Below are 19,290 nucleotides of genomic sequence, written 5' to 3'. Positions count from 1 at the left end.
ATGTAGGCCAAGTTTGCGTCATGTTGATAATGGTCCATAAATTTGTATAATTGCTGTAACGACATCCTGATGTCTTGTTTCTTGTCTACACATCACCGAATAGATACTTACATGGCCTCCGAAGTGGGAGGCTATATATACGAGCGTATGTACTCGCAGCCCGCTTTACGATTGCTATTATTGCTCGGCCCTCGAATTCAACCTTTTATCCCCAATAAAACGGAGGAGCCTGGCGGAATGCTTTTAATTTCTGGACCTCGACCCGCTCGTTAAGTGCCGCCCGGTCGGTCCGCCATCGAATCGCTTTGTTGGCTGGAATGCGTACTTAAAATGAAATACGCACTCGTGGAACACTTTTGCCCGGCATTTACATTTCGGAATGGCCACCGACTCGCGCTCTAAACTTTGCCAGTTGGTCAGCGGAACCTTACGGAAAATCAAGCAATCAAAAGTTGAAGGTTTACAGCGAGAAAAAATATTTAACGCGCTACTCCTCGTTTTTAGTAGAATTTTAAATTGAAGCAAAAACAAAATGACTCAATGGAATTAAATTTTATTTAAAATCTAGATAATCTTGGGCAAATCTCTGTGAAACTTGTTATCCTGACATTATCAAGGCTCAAAAGATTTTTTGATCAGTGTGGTAAACTCGGAGTTCGTCTGCCTGCGCATAATTAAGGGGGAGGTTTTTAGGTGGGGAGGACATCGAAACCACCGCAACGGAGTCCATCTTTCATTATTCGTGGTAATTGGGTTCCTGTTTCCGGCACGGCCTCAAAATTCTAAACTTAGTCTTCTAGGCGCATTTTCGGGCGCATTGTTCGTCTGCTCGCAGAAATTGTTTTGCATTTGGGCCACAAACTTTTCTAGTGGAATGGGTTCTTATTTCTGAATGGGTGTTTTGGAAAGGGCGAGTGTCCCCGGCTTTGCCCTATCGCGATGGGCCATGGGTGCTGGGCGACCTCCGCCTGTGCTGGCCGTAAAATTCCGCAATATACCCGTGCTCGGGGTGGACGTGAGCCCCGCCGGATTTATGGCGAAACAGCCAGCTAGTTCATCAACGTGTTGAGCTGTGCGTGGCGCGTAAAAGTTGGCTCGTAAAGCTTCGCAAGGATCGTTTGGGTTTTATTAAAAAATAAACTATACAAATTTGACACAGATTATTTATACATAAGTACGCACCGAAGTGCGGAGCACATGAATATGCAAACGGGATGACGGGATAGATGGGCGCAAAACATGCGGCATTGTGGAAATCCAACCATTCCGCCGGAGGATTCGCATAATGCAGTGGAATCCTTTAATGACACATGTGCGTATGCTTCATCCTCCGGAATCGCCAGGAGCATCCGTTCGACTCGAGGGACTTTTCGACCAAATTGAATTGTGGTGTTATTTGTAATTCGTTTTGAGTCCCTCCGTCTTCATCTGCAAGTTGGTATTTCCAGTTGGTCGTAAATTATGGATTCCTTTGGGAGAGTGCCGTTTACAAACGAGAAATACGATTCTAAGTGAAGTGAACTCGAAGGATTAAAAACTAAAATAAACCAAACTAACATAAGAAACTATAAAATATGAACATGAGTTAGGATTAGTTGTTAAGTTTCTTAAATTATGTGTGTAAAAGAACAAGGAATCTTAAAGTTTTAGGTCTTAATGTATTTTTTTTTTTTAACGAGAACTCATTTTTGTTTAAACTTTGTACAGTGATTTTAACACTATTTTAGGTATTGTTTGAAAAGATGAGGTAGCCACAATTTCTTCACAAATTCATTAATTAAAGTATGTACAATTGTTTTGTTTACCCTGTTTTTGGCTGTTTATTTTTCACACATTTAGACAATTGATTTTTGGGTTGTGTACTAAGAAAAACAAAATGGAAAACTGATATTTGCTTTTAATTAACTTCACAATGTTGCCCTGCTATTAAGAGAAACTCATATTTAGTCATAAATTTGTTATCCAATTAAACAATCATTTAATCTGAAATAGCATTTGAACTGCCTTTGATTGCACTTTGATGTTAATTGTTTGTGTTGTAGGCTAGGAGATTAAAATGGAAAACATGCGAGGGATTAAGAATCTGGCATTCATAGTGTTATATTTAATTTCACAACCTGATTTGACAGCGGAATTTTAATGTGTGCTTAATTACCTACAGGCTAGTTAGTTGGATAGACTTAGTTATAGTATTGTATAGTATTGACTGCGTATTACTTACACTTCTCAAGATAGTGTATTTAACATTAGTAAAAATATATATAAGACTATCTTAATCAAAGTGAACATGTTTTATTTCAATAAACAAAATTATGAAAAATGTTTTTGATTTAAGAAGCAACCAAAAATAAGAAAAAGAAGAAACTAAAGTTTATCTGATCATGAGTTTCTCCCAATGCCCGGCAACTTTTCCATACGAACTATTGCTAAAATCTAGTCTAAAATCTACTCCTAAGTACACCCATTGTGTTTGAAGACTTAACTCTCGATTAGCATTATCTAAGCACAAGTTGCACGTGTTGCCCCGGTGATCTGATCATCGACGCCTCCACAATATCCTTCTCCTCCTCCCAAGGAGAGAATCAAATCCGCTGGCAGTCGCCTCACTGCACTGGAAGCTCTTGGAGTTCTAGCTGCCGTCGCACCAGCTCCCTGCTCAGGCAATGGCAGCAGGAGCAGGCGTCCTCCGTCGCCACATCCGCTGTAATGTCCGGTGCATCCGCCACGTAAGCCGGTGCATCCGTTGTCGCCAACGCCGCCGCCGCCATCGCCAGCTGCTCTCACACGCTCGACACCCGCTCGTTGTTGTCCAACAGCCCGCTGGCCACGCCCACCCCCACGCCGCCCCTCTGGCTGTCGTAGCTGAGGACCAGCGTGGTGGGCTTGTCCTGCAGCAGGAGTCGCTGCTGGTGCTCCTGCTCCCTCAGGCAGCTGGGATGCCGGGCCAGTAGGGCGGATCCCTTCCTCAGCAGCTGTGGTGTCGCACTGCTGGACACGGAGCCACCGGAAGGACCTGTTCCGGGACCCACGTGCAGGAGGCCCACCTGCTCTTTGAAAGCGCCACCGCCTCCGATGGCGGAGCCACCCGTTCCGTTGCTGGAGCTGCGGTAGTAGCTCTGCTGGCGGAAGGCCCGCATCTGGCGGGAACTGCCACCTGTGCCGTCCACTTGCGTCACCGCCGTCAGCATGGAGGGAGTGCGCTGCGAGTCGCCCCTGGAAAGGATGGCAAGTGGGCGGGGGAATGGACGATGCGTGAAGGTGATAAAACCAGACGGAAAAGAATTTATCAGTTTATTGCCAATCAGTTTTTGTGTACTTTTTTGTGGTATCAAAGTAATCATATGCGTGTGCGAAATCATAGCAACCCAAACAGTTTGCAAAATCTCTACATGAAATTACGTAACAAATAATTAAATAGTGCAAAATAATAACTATAAACTGCTTTACGAAATTTAAACAAACTAATTTTCAAAAAGGTTTGAAGGTGTGAAGTTTTTATAAAAGTCTAATCATCATTTTTAAATTGTTCATTTTTAATGGCATTTTATTGTGTTTTTTTTTCCTATTTACAGCTTTAAAATTGTTTTACTAATGTCAGAGCTTATTTAAAATAATTAATCACACTTTGAAGTATTATATTTCACCAAAAAATAAGTAAGTCCATGGTAGGTGCTGTAAAAACACCTCAAAATATTATGGTTTAATTATTGGCTTATCAGTAAACAATAAAGTTTGTAGTATCGGAATATTGTATAATCGTTTTTTATATTTAATAAACACGCAACTATAATTTAAAGGTCCCCCATTCAACAGCTGTGAAAATATTTAGTTATTCATGTGTTCCCCTAAAATAAACGATTTTAAGGACGCAAAAAATGTTTAAACGACGTGGATGTGTATTGTCTCGGCAAACAATGACTATTTTGATACGAAAAAGTTTCAATTTGAAAGTGTAATTTGTTTTAAACGTTTGTTGCTTTTATGTGCGGCTTGACCACTCACCTATTCAGGCTGTAGGCGTTGTTGTTGCCGCCTCCGCCGCTCGACTTGCTTCCCTTTCCGGGACACAGGTGGAAGGCTCCGTAGATGAGCGGGTTGACCAGGCTGTTCGACATCCCAAAGAAGAAGATGGCGTCCTGCAGATCGTCGCCCAGCTGCAAGCAATGCGGAAAATTCAAATTAATTTCCTCATTCAGACCCTTTTGTGGTGCTGTTTTTGTTTGAGCGGCCAGTTTGTGGGCGTTTTGCGGTTCGCTTGAGTCTTTGTTGCCTCTGGATACCCTCAGCTGAAGGTGTTTTTAACCGAGCAGCTTTAACAGATCCTTTCTGGACTAATTCCTTTTAATTTTAGCACTCTTCACAAGCGGAATAAGTAAACAGAAAGAGGTTGGGGATTTCCAGGAAAGTGCACGTAAATAAGTTCCCCTTTTATTTGCATTTGTTGAAAATATTTAAAGGTCAAAAGTCAGTTATCCAGAATTACTAACCAAAATGTGCATGTTGATTACATTACATTTTTAATTGGAACATTTAACAAACAGACTTATTTGAACCCAAAATAAATGGAATTTTAATTAAGTAAAATTCTTAATAATTATACTTTAATTTGTAATTAATTATTTGCACAAGAAATATAAATGATATTTCCACACCTTTTCTTTTTCTACGAAAAACCTTAATAAATAGTGCAAAAAAAGGAGAATAATCTGTAATGACAAATACCTTCGCAGGAAAAAACGTTTCCTGATTAATTATTTCTCTAAGCCCCTAGAGGATTCCTAGGGTCTGGCTAACCGATGCCATGTACTCGGCAATTCCCTTTCTGGCCAAGCGGCCATAATCTTCTACCTCCGAAAAAAGCTTTTACGGGCAATCTCTGGCAAGTCATCAAATTTGGGTAGCAGTTAAGGAGAAATTGCGACCGGCCGGTCGGGTGCCGTAACGATTAATTAAAAATTGAGCATAAGAAATCATTTTTATGTGCGCCGGTCCGTTGAAAAGCGTGGAAAAGATTGTGGCCCTCAACGGATTTAGCATCTGCGACTAAGCCGAGTACTCCTACTCGGATTCCTTCACTTTTCAACGTCCCCGCAGGGCCATAAACACGGGACAGAAACAACAAAGGGCTTCTGCTGGCACAGCATTCCAATACCTCGAAATAAACTGACAAATCGACTGCTGATTGATGTGCGTTCGGATTTAGTGGATGCCAGGAATCGCTATCTGCACGTCATTCGGCCCGCCGGAAATTTCGAACCAACGGAAGGCGCAGCCTTTTGAAAGCGACTCACCCTTTTGTCCGGATTGAGAAACATGAACATAATCATCATGACGTAGTAGGGAGTCCAGCAGATGAGGAAGGCGATGATGATCACCACCGAAATGCGAAGCGACTTCATTTTGGCCTTGTGTATCAGCCGCTGGCGATTCGTCTGTGTTGGCAACTTGGCCGTCGAATAGTTGGCCAACTTGGATCCCTGGAACATCTTTTCGCTGCCTGCCGTTGTGTAGGGAATTCTAAGCTGTGACCTTGACTTCAATTACACGTTACTCACTCGAAATGGTGCGGAATGTAGACATGTAGGTGCCGAACAGGATGCACAGCGGCAGTAGGAAGGTGAAGACGAGTGTGAAGGTGGCGTACATCTGCTCCTGCCAGTCGGCCGTGTAGAATCCGTGGGTTACGCACTGGTAGAACTCTTCCACGAAAGGACCCCGGGCGACGTGGAATATGAAGAACTTCAGCGCCATCCATCAACATCAAAGGGAGCAGCGATAAATAAACCAGAAATTAAATGTCAGCTTGTAATTGCAAAAAGATTTTAGATCTCATATGAATACAAGTCAATATTATTTGTGGGTAAGTATTGTACAATCTTAGTTTCTAACTATTTAATTTTACTATATTCAAATCTTTCTTTGAAAATGCCCACCAAACCTTTAAACCTTTAAAAAGTAACACAAATCGATTTGACCTATTAACGCATAAATGTCGTTGAAAGTGGTACTTGGTAAATATTCCGTATTCCTTTTGCAATAAAAAGGAAATGTAAACACAGACTTGTTTACATGGAAATCCACATGCGAGCCATAGTAACAAATTGCTGACGCAGAACGCAAAGCGACTCTTTGATCTGCTCCTCGTTGGGCAGGAAAAGGACTTCAGTTCAGACCTAAGTGAAAGCCTATTTGGTTGCCTTCTTTATTTTGATTATACCCGTAATTGAAGGAGCATTTTCGGGAACTGTATTCCGTTAACGAAAGCCTAATCCATTGTTTGGAGTATTCTGGGAAGAATATCTTCGGGGAAAATCCCATTGGAAAACCTCGGGGCTGGCCAGAGCTGATAAAGCGGGTGTTTCCCCAGCGGATGGATGTGTCAGCGCATAACTAATACGCTAAAAGTCTTTTTATTTGCACTTTTTATGGGTTTCCTGTCAGCCGCTGTGTCAACAGCTGACCCGAATGGAGGAACTTGGCACGCACAAGTAAGCAGCGTAGTAAAACTACATAAAAGCCACGGGACTAACGAGAAACGGATAAACGTATAAATGGCTGGTTTTTATTAATTTCGCACATTTATAACTTCCAAGCCATTGCCCCGGTCAAAACAGAGCGCGATGTACAGCTCAATGTTACCAGGGGATATAGATCGATATAGGTCAGGGCCACGAGGAAAAGCAGATGTGAAAAGCACTTACTAGTTCAACTTATTTGCTTCTCTTGAACACTCAAACACTGCAAGCTCGGTTGAACCTACTTATTCAACCAACCTTTTGCCACTGTTCATTTGTTTCAGTTACTCTCCTGTTTGGTTTTCATTAAGAGCTAGAAAGTCCAAGAAACCCAGAACTTTGCAGCACTTCCCCGCAAGCCATGGGAATTATTTATGAAGAAGCTGCAAGTTGCACAGAAACTTTTTACAAAAGCATTCTGCAAGTAAATTGAAAATGGTTTTAAACAGTATGCCCTTCTGGATAATTGCCTTTAAAAACATTGAGAATTTCATGTTTTTCAGTGAATTAATTTTTAAATGTTGTATAGTTATTTAAATACATATTTCATTAAATTATTTCAAAGCACTAAAATCTATTAAGACACTGTTTAAATAAAAATATAACAAAATAAAAAAAACTATCATAAAATATAAATATTTTATATTATATTTTTATATGATTACCTATGTATATATTTCATTTTTCTTTTTTGGTATATCTCATGCAGTATGTATGTGAATAAACAAATTGAAAAGCGGAATTTAAATGCAAGGTGTTGGAATAAGTCAATTCAAAAGTTGATATTGATTCCGAGAAAATTCTAATTTCTTGTTCTTGAATGTGGTACTTTTGTTGCTTATTGAATTAGGGTAACAAGAATACCTCCTGGAGACCTGTGAACTTGCGACTGAGTCTATTATGCCAGGGTGTTTTCTTTGTGCCAACTTGAGTTCACATTGGGCTTTATTGTGTCGGGAAAGTCGCTACGCGCTGTCCCATACAAAGATGTTTTCCGGGCAGAGGGAGAAGGAGTCGAATAAATGCTGCTGTTGAAAACATTTGTTGTTTATTGGCAGTCGAAGTGAATTTTCATTTCGCTTTTTTATTTGAAACCAACAAGCTCAGCGATGCGTCTCATATTGGATTCGATGTGGCTGCTTACCAACATGTGCTGGTTGGTGCATGGACGTGTGACAACGGCAAAGTTGTCCGGAAAATTGTTTCCGATGCTTGCCTCACTTTTGGCCAAGAGCTGGGCGCTTTTGGCCGCTCCTTTTTGGCCGTCACGTCTGTAAGCCGCATAAATTTTATGTCGCATGTTCAATAAAACGAAATGAAGAAAGTTTCTCCATGTTTCTCATCTCGAAAGCGAAAAGTGGACCATAAAAAGTGGCATAATGATTGCAAAGTTTCTTTTAATTGGGTGACAGTGGCCCTTTAATTATGTAACAATATTGGCATCGGGCAGCTAAAAATGAATTCTGCAATGTCATAAGGACATTGGAATCCGCTCATAAAATATTTACGACTCAACTGACAGTTGAACAAACTTCGAGTCTCTTTTAAAATGCAGACCATTACATTATGTCCTTTTTATTATGGCTTGTCGGGACTAGAAGTCAACTTCAATTGACCTCAACCTTCTTCAAAATTTGCCAAAAATTCAGCTGAGGCGGAGGTGGGGCTCAGAAAAAAACATCAAAATGTAATTAGGATATTTTCTGTGGCATTTAAACAAGTCAGACATTTTGACGAGCTGGCACGCACTCGCTTTCACACCCGGAAACCCACACTCACACACACACACTTACACACACACATACACATATTGGGGGAAGCGTGGCAAACATAATCTCGCCTCGGATTTGGCAGTGCTCCGGAAATTATTGTTCCACGCCATATATTATTCAGATAAAAGAAAACCAGGCTCACGAAAAATGGCGTCAATGTGGTTAATTCTCCTAATTAAATGCGCAAAATTATAGCATACATTTGAGCGCGACGCCGGAAGAAAATAAAAGAGGAAACGTAGGAGTTGCACGGGAAAAGTTGAGTGGGAAAATAAGGACAACTTGTAACTGTCTCTCTTCCCTTTTCCTAAGCCTAAGTACCTGTCTATTTAAAGATCTCCAAGGTGGGTGATTTGTAAGCCGGAGGTCAAGCCTTTGTGCCCACTTGATTTTATGGCCAGCCGCCAACGCTTAACTCAATTTGAATATCAAACGAGCAGAGCTAAGTTTTCAGCCACTTTTCAATCAAACTAAATTAGTTCCCGCCTCCTGGGAGACTTTGAGTGCCCATTCTGTCTAATTACCTGCTGTAGACACCGCCTAAAGTCGAATTTCCTAGAAGTTGCTCCTCGAGGAGCAACAGTCAGGAGCATCGCACTCCGGTTAATCTGATAAATGAACGGACTGCGCAGGAAAAACACCCGAGGCCATAAATCAGGGACAGCGAATCAAGTATGAAATCGGGTTGCGGGGACACACGGCATATATTATACAATCAATGTGCCGGAAAGCTGAGGCCGAGTTCTAGAACAAAGCGAGGGATTCCCATTAATGCAGTCCCATTCAGGCTTATCCGCCGGCTGGCAGGCAAAAAGGAATATATCACCCGGCCTATCTGTTCACAATGAATCGGGGAATCGGGGAATATGAATAATGTCTGTCGTCAGGCAGACACTTGCCGCCAGATCAGAGTTTCGACCTTTTTTTGTCGCTTGCTGAAAGGAAAACCCTTTGTTGTTCGGGCGCCCGGAATTCGATTGGCTGACTGTCCCATCCGCCCAACACCAGAAAAAAAGGCACGTGTGTGTGGGCGTGGCAGCGGCCTAAAGCCACATTTAGTGCACACTTATTGTGCGAAAGGCAATCATTTTTAATGTCTGCACACATTCTGGCGCCTACTCAAGACTATTTGCGCCCAGCCACGGGGCGTATACGTGTTATAAAGTAAACATATTACACATTACTCCAACCTCATCAGCATGAGGGCAAAGTGGATTGGAGGAGGGCCTTCGACGGCTGAGCCCCGGCTTTAACTCGGCGTAATGGAACGCCCTGGGAAAGCGACTGCAGATTATTTTCATAAGCGTGCCATTCCCGCACTTATCTCTCGGATTCCTTCACGCGAAATTCCTCCCTGCGACTGCCTTTTTCTCGGAAAGAAATCAGCTGCGCCCAGGTTAATTGAATCTGATCGGAAGTAATTGCATTTTAAAGCAAAAATGTTCTTGGAGATATAGATTTAAGTGAGCTAAGCAAAAAAAAAAAAAAAGGTCCTTAATTTTTAATATTTATTCCTACTAGGAATTTCCTAGCACAACAACTTGATGGAAGAAGTATTCAAGCGAAGAACAATATTTCCCTGCCGCGAAACTCCCTCTGGGGTCGGTTATTTCTGGGAAAAAAACTAAGTGCAGACGGTATGGGTTGCAGCACCCAAGTAAAATTCGTTAAAAAATCTTATTAATTAAAGTATGATTTCACCTGCTTTGCTTTTATGCATTAAATTTTGTTTGACACTGAAAGAAGACAGCATTTTCTGTAGGGTATTTGTGTTTAATTACTTGCAGATGTTTTTAAATATTTTAATTTAATTTATATCTGTCTATATCTATTTATTTATTCCAGTTAAGTGGTGACTCACCTGTGGCAAGCTGAGCACCAGCGAGAGGATGTAGGTGCCGCCGAGCAGCCGATGGCACCGCTTGGCCATGTTGAGCGACTTCATCGGGTACTTGACCGCTATCCACCGGTCCACGCCGATCAGGACCAAAACGTAGGTGCTCAGGTAGAGGCTGAACATCTGGAAGAGCTTCACCAGCTTGCAGGTGAGCTCGTTGGCCAGCCACTGGACTGTGTAGCACCAGGCGGCCTCCCCGATGATGCAGAACCAGGTGACCAGAACATCGGCAATGGACAAATGGAACATCAGCGAGTAGATGGCGCTCCACGTGTGCCGTGAGTTCCGTCTCGAGATGCGGGTCTTGTAGATGTTCCAGATGGTCAGCAGGTTGCCCAGCAGCGAGAACAGAGCCATCACCGCCAAAACATAGACCTTGAGCAGTCCGGAGCGGGAGAGCTGGGGGGCGTGGTCCATCACGTGCTCGGGCACCTGCTCGGCAATCGGTGGGGATTCGTGGCGGCTGTTGGTGTGCGCCAGCGAGGAGCTGTTGGCGATCGCGTAGGCGGGCAGGGGCGTGGTGCTCACACTCAGATTGGACACTTCGGTGGCCACGCCCACACTCAAGTCGAGCATGTTGAGCGTGAAGTTGGCAATATCCGGAACGGCAGCCACCACGAGTCGGGTTAAGTTGGCCGCACTTGACCAATTGCCGGCCACCTCGTTGTCCGTTGTCTCCAATTCCATCGGTGAGTCGGGAACGGAGGCGGGCAGGCGGCCGAAGGAGGTGGAGGGGTCATCCAGACCCCACTCGGTCTCCATTGCGGTCCGAATCTCTATTTAATTAGCTGATTCACTGGGTTTGGACGGTGGTCTGGGGTTCTGTGCTTCCATTCAGACAGTGAAACTTTTGCATGTTGATTTTCTTGTTCAGCGGGTGACATTTAATTTCCATTCATCCTTCACCGCCATTATGAAATATAGACAGCGTAAAATGGTTTAATCTGCAGGCAGAGAGAAAAAGAAAAAACATTTAGTTAGCTTACATAAATATTTTAAATTCATTATGGAAAGCAAGTGGTGTCTCCTATTTTCCTCATTTTTTAAAGCTGCTTAAAGCTGTCTGCAGCAATAAGCTCCTGAATTCTATATAAATTAATTGTGGCATAAACAGGCAACCTGGAATCGAATTAAAAACGCATTATTTCCAACTTTTCGCAGAACATATTTTTAATGCTGGAAAGATTAAATTCAACTTATCTGCGTTTACCATGAAAACATTAAAGTATACAGAGGATGCTTTAAAGAACGCAGTTTGTTTTCAAATTAAAAACATTTTTCCCATCCGCTGTCAAAGTCTTTCACTCAGCTGTCTTGTTTACTTAATTGCCTTTAATAAAAACATTTATTGCCTAGGTGCAATTCAATAAACGATTCGGAGTGGCAGACTGATCGGTAGCAGAAATTGGTTAAAAATCCTTTTTAAAATCCATTAGGAATGTCAATTATTCACCAGACATTTAAGCAACCATGTTGATTTGTCTTCGACATTAAAAAGCTTTTATCTCAGCTTCGAACACTAAAACGAATCCTAATGGCTGCTTAAATTGCTGCAAAGAGAGCATTGGAATTCAGACTGTTACCTTTAAGATATCCTCAGCATAATTACAGAAAATACTTTGCATAAAATTAAGGGACATTGCTTGTCCCTGAAGCAATAGCCCCATTGATAAGTCTACAATTCAAAGCAAGTTACTTGCTTCTGGAGTGGAAGACACTTAAGTTAATTCTATGGATTCCAGTTGGTTGACTTTATATTGCAGCACTACAATGACGCCGCAATCTCATAATGGTGGCCGTTGCTGACCTGTGCAATTGTAATTGCCGACCGGCAATTACTCGCCTTGGATTTCTGCGATTAAGTGCTGCTTTCGCGGAAAAGTTCGCTGCGGTGAGTAGAGTGCAATTTGATTTTAATAGATACAACGATGTTTTCAGTTTCGCCTTCGTTTTAGAACTCGACTTTGGCCATGTTGCCGTTCTGCAGTGTGGGTTCAAAGTAACATTCCATAAAATTTCATTTTCCAAATTAATTTATGAACATAAATTAAATTGCCCGCTCGGTTCGCCTTTTGTTATTGCGATTCCCCGCCAATGGGAAGGCAATAAACCCAATTAAGCGAAACGCGTGTCCAAAATATACATACTTTCTAATGGAGTCCCTGAATATAAAGCAAAACAGTTTTCGCCAATAGAGTCCGATCAATTGCAATCAATTGGACCAAATGATATGATATTAATTGGACCTGTTCGCTGCGCTGTTGGAAAACATGGTTAGCGGCCTTTCATCGCTAATTGTCCGTGTGCAATCTGGGCACTCGATTATGGCAGATTAATAGCTCATGACCTGCGCCGCGCGGTGTCACCGAGGCAATTTGTATCTGATTGGCCCGGCCCGCATCTTAAAGTGAAACTTCCACTGCCATCTGGCGTGGCAGCCTCGTTTAATCAACGCGATTAATACACAAATGCGCATTTGATTGATCAGCAGCCGAGGGCAGCGACTGGGGTTCCGAAAAAGCAGCCAAAGTGGCACATCTGTGCCATGTTCCCGGGATCTGGATTATAATCCCCTGGTGGCGACAGATGAGCAGAGCGAAGTTGTGCGAAAACTTTTTAGCGAATTGTTTGCACGCCTTTTGATTGATTTGCATTTCTGCAATGAAAGCCTTCTACGACCCCAAAAAAAAAAAAAAGTAATCCCTGTCCAAACAGTCTAGACGATTGCTTCCATGGAAATTTGAGCCGATCTGACAAAAAAGTGCATCTGGTTTTGGTGGAGGTACACAAAAGCTTAAATTTAATTGATTTCCTACAAAAAGTGCTTCCATAAAAGCTTTTTAAACTCAACAAACCAATTTTGTTTTTCAAATGAAATGTTTGCATTTCCTTCCACACGCAAAAAGTTAAGGAAAAAATAACCAATAAAACAGGAATGGACAATAAAAGTGTCCAATTAATACAAAATTGACAGGCAGCTACATTTTTTTTGCAAGTCTGAATCAAATAAACTTTCCGCTTTTCATGTTCCTGGCATCGAATTTCGCCAGAGGCAAAAGGAAATGTTGATATATAGTACTTTAATTGTACTATTTTCTTGTTGGGTTATTATTCAAAGTTTGTCCTTTAAACAATGCTGCTGCGAATGGCGAGCATTTTAGTTGAGTTGCTTTTGCAGCTCATTTTTTCCTCGTTGTTTTTACGAAAACTTTGCCCATTTACGCAGATTAGATTAATTCCTGGAGCAGTTTTCTGTAATTCTTACGGTGTTACTTTGTAATTACTTGGCGAGTTCATAAACTGCCCAGCAAAGTGCGGGGATAACGATTCCTCACACCCGATACAGAGTCGATTCTAAAGGGAAATTCCATTCCGAGAGGCATTCTCGTTAGGGGTACAGTGTCCCAAAAGTTTTCCACGATAAGAACACGCACACTACTTCCACTGGCGGGGATATTTGCAATCAACTTGGCCCACACTCGAATTCAAGTTGGCGCTCTTGTTTGTATTCACATTTCACATTTATTTGGACACTTTGGGCTTTGTCTAAGCCGAAGCTGCGGTGTTTGCACAGTTGGGCCGCTTCTTTAAATACGCGGCAAATACACTGAAAGACTTAGAGACTGAACAACTGAAAGACTAAACTCCGCGGGCTACTTGTCTTGCCAGCTTAAATATTAACATGTCATTAATTTTTCGGCAGCGATGTCAGAACTCTCGGAGTTTGGTCGGTTACTTCGAGTACTTTATTATATCTCTGTATCTCCGATGTGTGCACAATTCACTGTTTGCCTAACATCACATAGCTTCCATGAGCTCTTGAGCACTTGATGCCATTTTGATTATTGCCCTGGGTTAACCACACAGATAAGCCAGCGAGCACACACGCATAAAAAGAGTAATTTCGGCGTTTGATCAGATGCAAAATTTAATTGAAATTTATGTAAGCGTTCTCACAAAAAATAAGCCTTTCCCTTATCTCCAGAACAAAGCGCACTGTATTAAAATGTATTGAAAATGAGTTTTCATTTCTATAATCAAAAATATTTCTTGGTCTAAAAAATAAGGGATTAAGTTCATTAACATCCAAACACGAAACAAAAGCTTATTGTTTTATATGGGTGATTTCTTTTACATAATTATACTAAATTAAAAAAAGTCTGTAAGATAAAATCACTAATGGATTGTTTTAATTAACAGGTAATTTAATTGTGTTTTTTCTGGTCATCAAAAATGAGCCAAAAAACTTGCCTTGCTAATCTTTAATATTATTTTTAATAGACTTTTTCGTTGCTTATCAAGGACGAGTGTAAAGATTCAAAGTATTTCACTTATTAAATGCACATTTAGATTTTTTATTGAATAGCAGAATAAAATTGTAGATTACACATATTCCTCAAAAAATTCACTTAGATCGGTAATTTATTTGGATTGAAAAACTTCACTTGTTTAACTTTGGCCTTTATTTGCCCTTTTTCGCTCGCTTTTCTCGTTTATCTTATCACTTGGTTGCAGGAAATCTGAAAGCGGGATTCTCTGGTTTCCACTTCAAAATTGTATTTGAGCAGCTTGTGGCGGATAACTTTTCAATTGAGTTTTCCGCGCTTTTCAATTTCAACCGTTGCGGACCGTCGAGTTCTAGCAACTGATTTTGAAAAAAAACCGAAGCGGCCAAAGTCAAATCGTCGCGCCATTCGATCGAACAGGTTCGAGTTCGCTTCGAACAGGTTGCAGGCGATTCATTCATAAAACCCGGCCACCTGATGGAGCGACCCTCGCTCGTGCGACTCGCAACTTGTTGGTGGTGTCCCCCGTCAAGGGCAACGCTCGGCAGACATAACTCATACGCAACGTGGGCTTATCCTGCCTGCACAACCATAAAGTTGGCCATTCCTCCGCTGCTTTTTTGTTGCCGTTTGGCTCTTTGGCGGTGCTAACAAGTTGCTACTGCGATAGTTGCGACCTGCGACTGGCGACTGGCGTGTCTGGATTTAGTAAGAAATGTTTATCTTTCCTTAATGGAGCGCAATGCTATTCGGCCGGTGTATTTATTTTATATACCCTAATTAGCTAATTTACGCACATGCCCAGGCAGGCAATTTGGGTGCGTGGGATATAAACGCTAAACGTAAACCCTTTCTCGGCAAATAAGAATGCATTAAAGCGAGAACACGGCACATTCCATTGGCTCTAATTGAGTTTACACAAAACAAACAAGTGGGTACATTCCGTGCCTTTTGGAAAGGAAACCAAAATCTGCGGAAAGAATGGCGGGAGATGAATGCCGCCATCTGTGGTCTTCACACTGGAGGCGGGACTTTTCCCGGTTACCTGTCATTAGGCCGAAAATGGAGTACATTTTGCAGCCAGGTGGAAAAACTAAACAGAGTTGCCTGAGAAACACAAGCGTGGGGCATGAGCACATGCGAGTAAATACCGCTGGCAGGATACAAAGGAGCACGCCATGACAAATGACGCACTGAGTGGCAGCCCAGTCACGTGTGATGAACCGAGAACAATGTCAGCCAATGTGAGATATATAGCCAAAAAAATAAAGGAAATAAGAGGAAGGTAGAAGGGAGAACTCTGTCCCCGAGGACATTGTTTCCCAGACACTTATGTGAGCAGCGGATATCGATGGCAGGACTCGTGGTGGCAGCTGTCAGGACTCGTGAGCGCCTCTTCAGGTTCACTTCGTGATCTCATCAAACGAGCTGCGACGACAACTGATGACTAAATAATTTCATCTCCCGCCTAAGCATATTGTTTGCTCACCGATAAACAAAGTACATATCGCTCGTATCGCCGAAAATGATTTATGCAAATTGAACTGGGGAGGAGGGGAAAGCACTTTGGAAACGATCGCATAACCTGCTCAAAGGCAACCAGCAATTTCTAGCCGAAATTCGTGTATTGCGTTGCGGCCAACAATCAAAATAAATTGTAATACATTATGACCCCGAGTGGCTTACCGCGTGTGTTTACAGAAGATTCCCCTCTTTGAGCTGGCAGATTAATCCCCGCATAATGGCATTACAAAATTGGCACGAGAAACACTTTTGAATTACCCACCATACAGGAAAGATGAGAATTTCTGCGAAAATGCTTGGCACATTTTCCAGGGATTTTGGCAAGCTAAATTAAAACTTTCTGTGGCTGCAACATAATGGAATTAATACTTAAATTAACTTATTTCAACTATCATGCACGCGTGCCTTTATCAACTTGAGATATTTTCGAGTCGCAACCGGAAGAACTTCGCTCCGGTTTGCGTTGTGTAATCCTCGCAAAGTGCATAATTTGCCCAAGAAAATTATGGCATCGAGTTGGGGACTCACGCTTCCTGTTTCCCCGGTGATTTATTTCACTTTTGCGCCAAGTTGTCGTGGAATTTTGACTCGGATTCCTTCCCCATACGGAACATGTATGCTGGCGAATTATTTTGGGACCCGGCGGGGATGTTATCCGGCGACTGGCAAACTTTGTCACTGCTGCCGAAAATCTTTCGAGTTTTGTGTAAAGCGTGTGTCTGTTCCAGCTCGACACAATAAAGGAGGCCAGCTTAAAAAGTGAAATCGCTTGGCGGAGTGGCAGGTGGGGAGGAGCTCCCAGGAGCTGGCAGGACCTCGCAGGAGCTTCGAGCAACGCATCTAGCATCGCAGCCATCATTAGCTTCGGATGCCTCGCTGATTACGAGGAGCCTGGCAAAAAATAAACAAGCATTCCCCAATATTCGGCGAGGTCCACGTCGTACACGTGCCAACGACTAATGTGCTGCTAGAGTGTGCCGCATAAATAATAGAGTTTATGAGCAACGGCACGAATGGCACGGCCACGGCCACGGCACCCAAATCCCGATCCCAAATTGGCACAGATTCGAGTTTCGAACAGGCCGAACAGGCTGCCTTCTGCCGATATCTCACAGTGTGGTCCATTGACCCAAATCAAAATTTTGGATTGCAGAAATTAACTCAGACCCTCTGCTTTGCTCCCCTTCCGAAACGGCAATCCAATAAAGAACATCTTGAGACATGCACGTATAATGCAAATCTTATTAGGCATTTCTCGAGCTTTGCCAACCAGAAAAGTTGCTTAGGTTTTGTTCCACCGTGCGGGTTTTTGGGGGAAAATGCCGAACAAATTGATTTTCAGCTAGCTTTTGGCTGCGGCGTCCAGCTTTCGGCGACTGCGGTGGCTTCGAATGTGGTGGCCATATCCACTTGAGGCTGTTGTCTCATGCCCGGAAAATGGTCGCACAGCCACCCATGATTTTCCGTTCGCTTTTTCCCCGCAACGCTTTTCCGGCACGACGTTCGTTGTTCATTTTGAAAAGTATTCGAGCACATTTTTTATGTTCCCCGACGTGGGCTTACGCCGGTTTGCCTCGGTTTCCCTCGATTTCCTTTCCTTTTTTTCCCGGCTCTTCCCTCCTGAGTGCTTTAAACTACTTTATTTGGACATCTGGCTGTTTGAAGTGGCTGTTCTCGTTGAGGCTGCCTTTGGAGAGGCTTTAAGCCAAAGCAAAGGAAGCGTTCTCGAGGACACATGCCAAAGCGGAAGCATAAATTCCCCTCTGGTGGAATGCCTCAAATTGCACTCCTCGGGGACGAAATGTAAATACGCCGAGTGTAATAAGTATCTTGTATTAAAAAAGTTTGGGCTTTAAATGACTTGGAAGCGGACGTACTCAAATTCGTTATTTGGTTAGTTGTGTACAGAAATATTTATTAAATAATTGCAAGTCCGTAGTCGCTAGGTTACAATTCTGCAAAAGAAATTCCCTTCTGCCAACTGCTTAACTTACTTTTGCTTGAGTTTGCTGAAATCCACTTAGGTTTATTAAAAGTCTACTCTAGGCAAGTTTTCGTCAGAGATATTTAAATATTTTCTTAGGAATTCGCACAAATAGTTCTTGCAGTAGGGAATTGATTTCTCGGGGGAAAAACGAGCTTGTTATCCTGTGTCATGGTGAGCACTTTTATGGGATTCCAATCTTTCCGTTGTCAATCAAAGTTCGAAACTTCAACGGAGCATTGTTTGGATAATTAAAGAATTTATTGGTTGTTTTTGTTGGCCAAACTAAACATGTTTGAGGCAAACAAAATTTCTCAGCCTAATGAACAGATACCATACATTATTGAACAGTATATATGCATATAATGTTCGAAATATTCCTCAAAGTTGTTTAACAAACATAAATTGAATAAATTATTCATATTGAAGTCAATGTTTTTGTTTCTTTTTCTAGAATTTTGCTGAATCCATGGAATTTGATTGGCCCGGAATTATTAATAGAAAATTGGCCATACCTTTGGTGTTCTGTTTTTAGAACTGTGTTGTGTTAGTCATGTTAATATCTTCGGTTGTTTTGATTTTAGCACTGAACATTTTTTAAACAAATTTGAACACAAAATTTAAAAACTGTGGGTTATCTTTTTGGGTGGCGTTCGTGCAGCTCTGCACGAAAAATATGCAATTAAAAACTGTAGAAGCAATTTGAAGAGCAAAGCTCAATTACGTGCCTATATGTTCGTGATGACTGTGTTCTCGGGCCCATGAAAACATTTGCCAGAATTACTTGTGAAGCGCTAATTAAACATTTTTACGAGCCTCGAATAAAAGAGCCGTAAACGCATGCAAATATATTTGCGTTTTGGGATGCGAGATGTGAGACGATTCCCGAGTGCGTGCCCAGATTCCAAGTGACTAATTGTGGCTAGATACGGATATTGGGGCCCTCAGAACCCCACCAAGGAACGTGGACTCCAATCTGGATGGAGTCTTGATGCACGGGCGGCCACTGAACTCGGCTGTCATTCAACTCTGGAGTCCGGACGGTCCACGTCCAGGCAATTGACAATCTTGTAGCCATAATTTCTGTCTGGTCCTCGTTGAAGTCCCGCTGACCCTTTTCCATTTATGTCGAAACAAAAGGGTTAGTACTTTGGCGTTGCCAAGAAACAGAGTAAATGAGTAACTAGATACTGTGCACTCATTTTGTACATGAATTTCAATCAAATTAAGCGGTTTTAATTTGCAAAATTTGGTAACCACCAACACATTAAATTACACAGGCTGAGCATTCCAAGAATTTCAAAAATTGAAA

The 19,290-nt window shown here is 42.2% G+C and overlaps 1 protein-coding gene across 1 annotated transcript; it reads right to left on the bottom strand.

Annotated features, from left to right (window-relative positions):
- Positions 1-800: 800 nt before the first annotated feature.
- Positions 801-14,812, bottom strand: LOC108089583 (gonadotropin-releasing hormone receptor). The gene is made up of 6 exons (XM_017187940.2): positions 14,572-14,812; positions 10,149-11,128; positions 5,556-5,739; positions 5,292-5,497; positions 4,003-4,154; positions 801-3,213 (listed from the first exon to the last, which is right to left on the bottom strand). The coding sequence occupies exons 2-6, from the start codon at positions 10,944-10,946 to the stop codon at positions 2,781-2,783; spliced, it is 1,773 nt and encodes a 590-aa protein (XP_017043429.1). The 5' UTR covers positions 10,947-11,128; positions 14,572-14,812; the 3' UTR covers positions 801-2,780.
- Positions 14,813-19,290: the final 4,478 nt, after the last annotated feature.

Source organism: Drosophila ficusphila, unplaced genomic scaffold (assembly GCF_018152265.1).
Source record: "Drosophila ficusphila isolate 14025-0441.05 unplaced genomic scaffold, ASM1815226v1 contig_286, whole genome shotgun sequence".
Taxonomy (NCBI): domain Eukaryota; kingdom Metazoa; phylum Arthropoda; class Insecta; order Diptera; family Drosophilidae; genus Drosophila; species Drosophila ficusphila.
The sequence above is the reverse complement of the archived record's forward strand: the minus strand, read 5'-3'. Positions and strand labels throughout refer to the sequence as shown.

Excerpts from the sequence above, each read along its gene's own strand:
- LOC108089583 (XM_017187940.2), bottom strand. The coding sequence starts at position 10,946 with ATGGAGACCGAGTGGGGTCTGGATGACCCCTCCACCTCCTTCGGCCGC. Across the intron at positions 5,740-10,148 it reads TGGTGCTCAGCTTGCCACAG|TTCTTCATATTCCACGTCGC; the intron begins GTGAGTCACCAC and ends ATGGCGCTGAAG. Across the intron at positions 4,155-5,291 it reads TTCTCAATCCGGACAAAAGG|CTGGGCGACGATCTGCAGGA; the intron begins GTGAGTCGCTTT and ends CATTGCTTGCAG.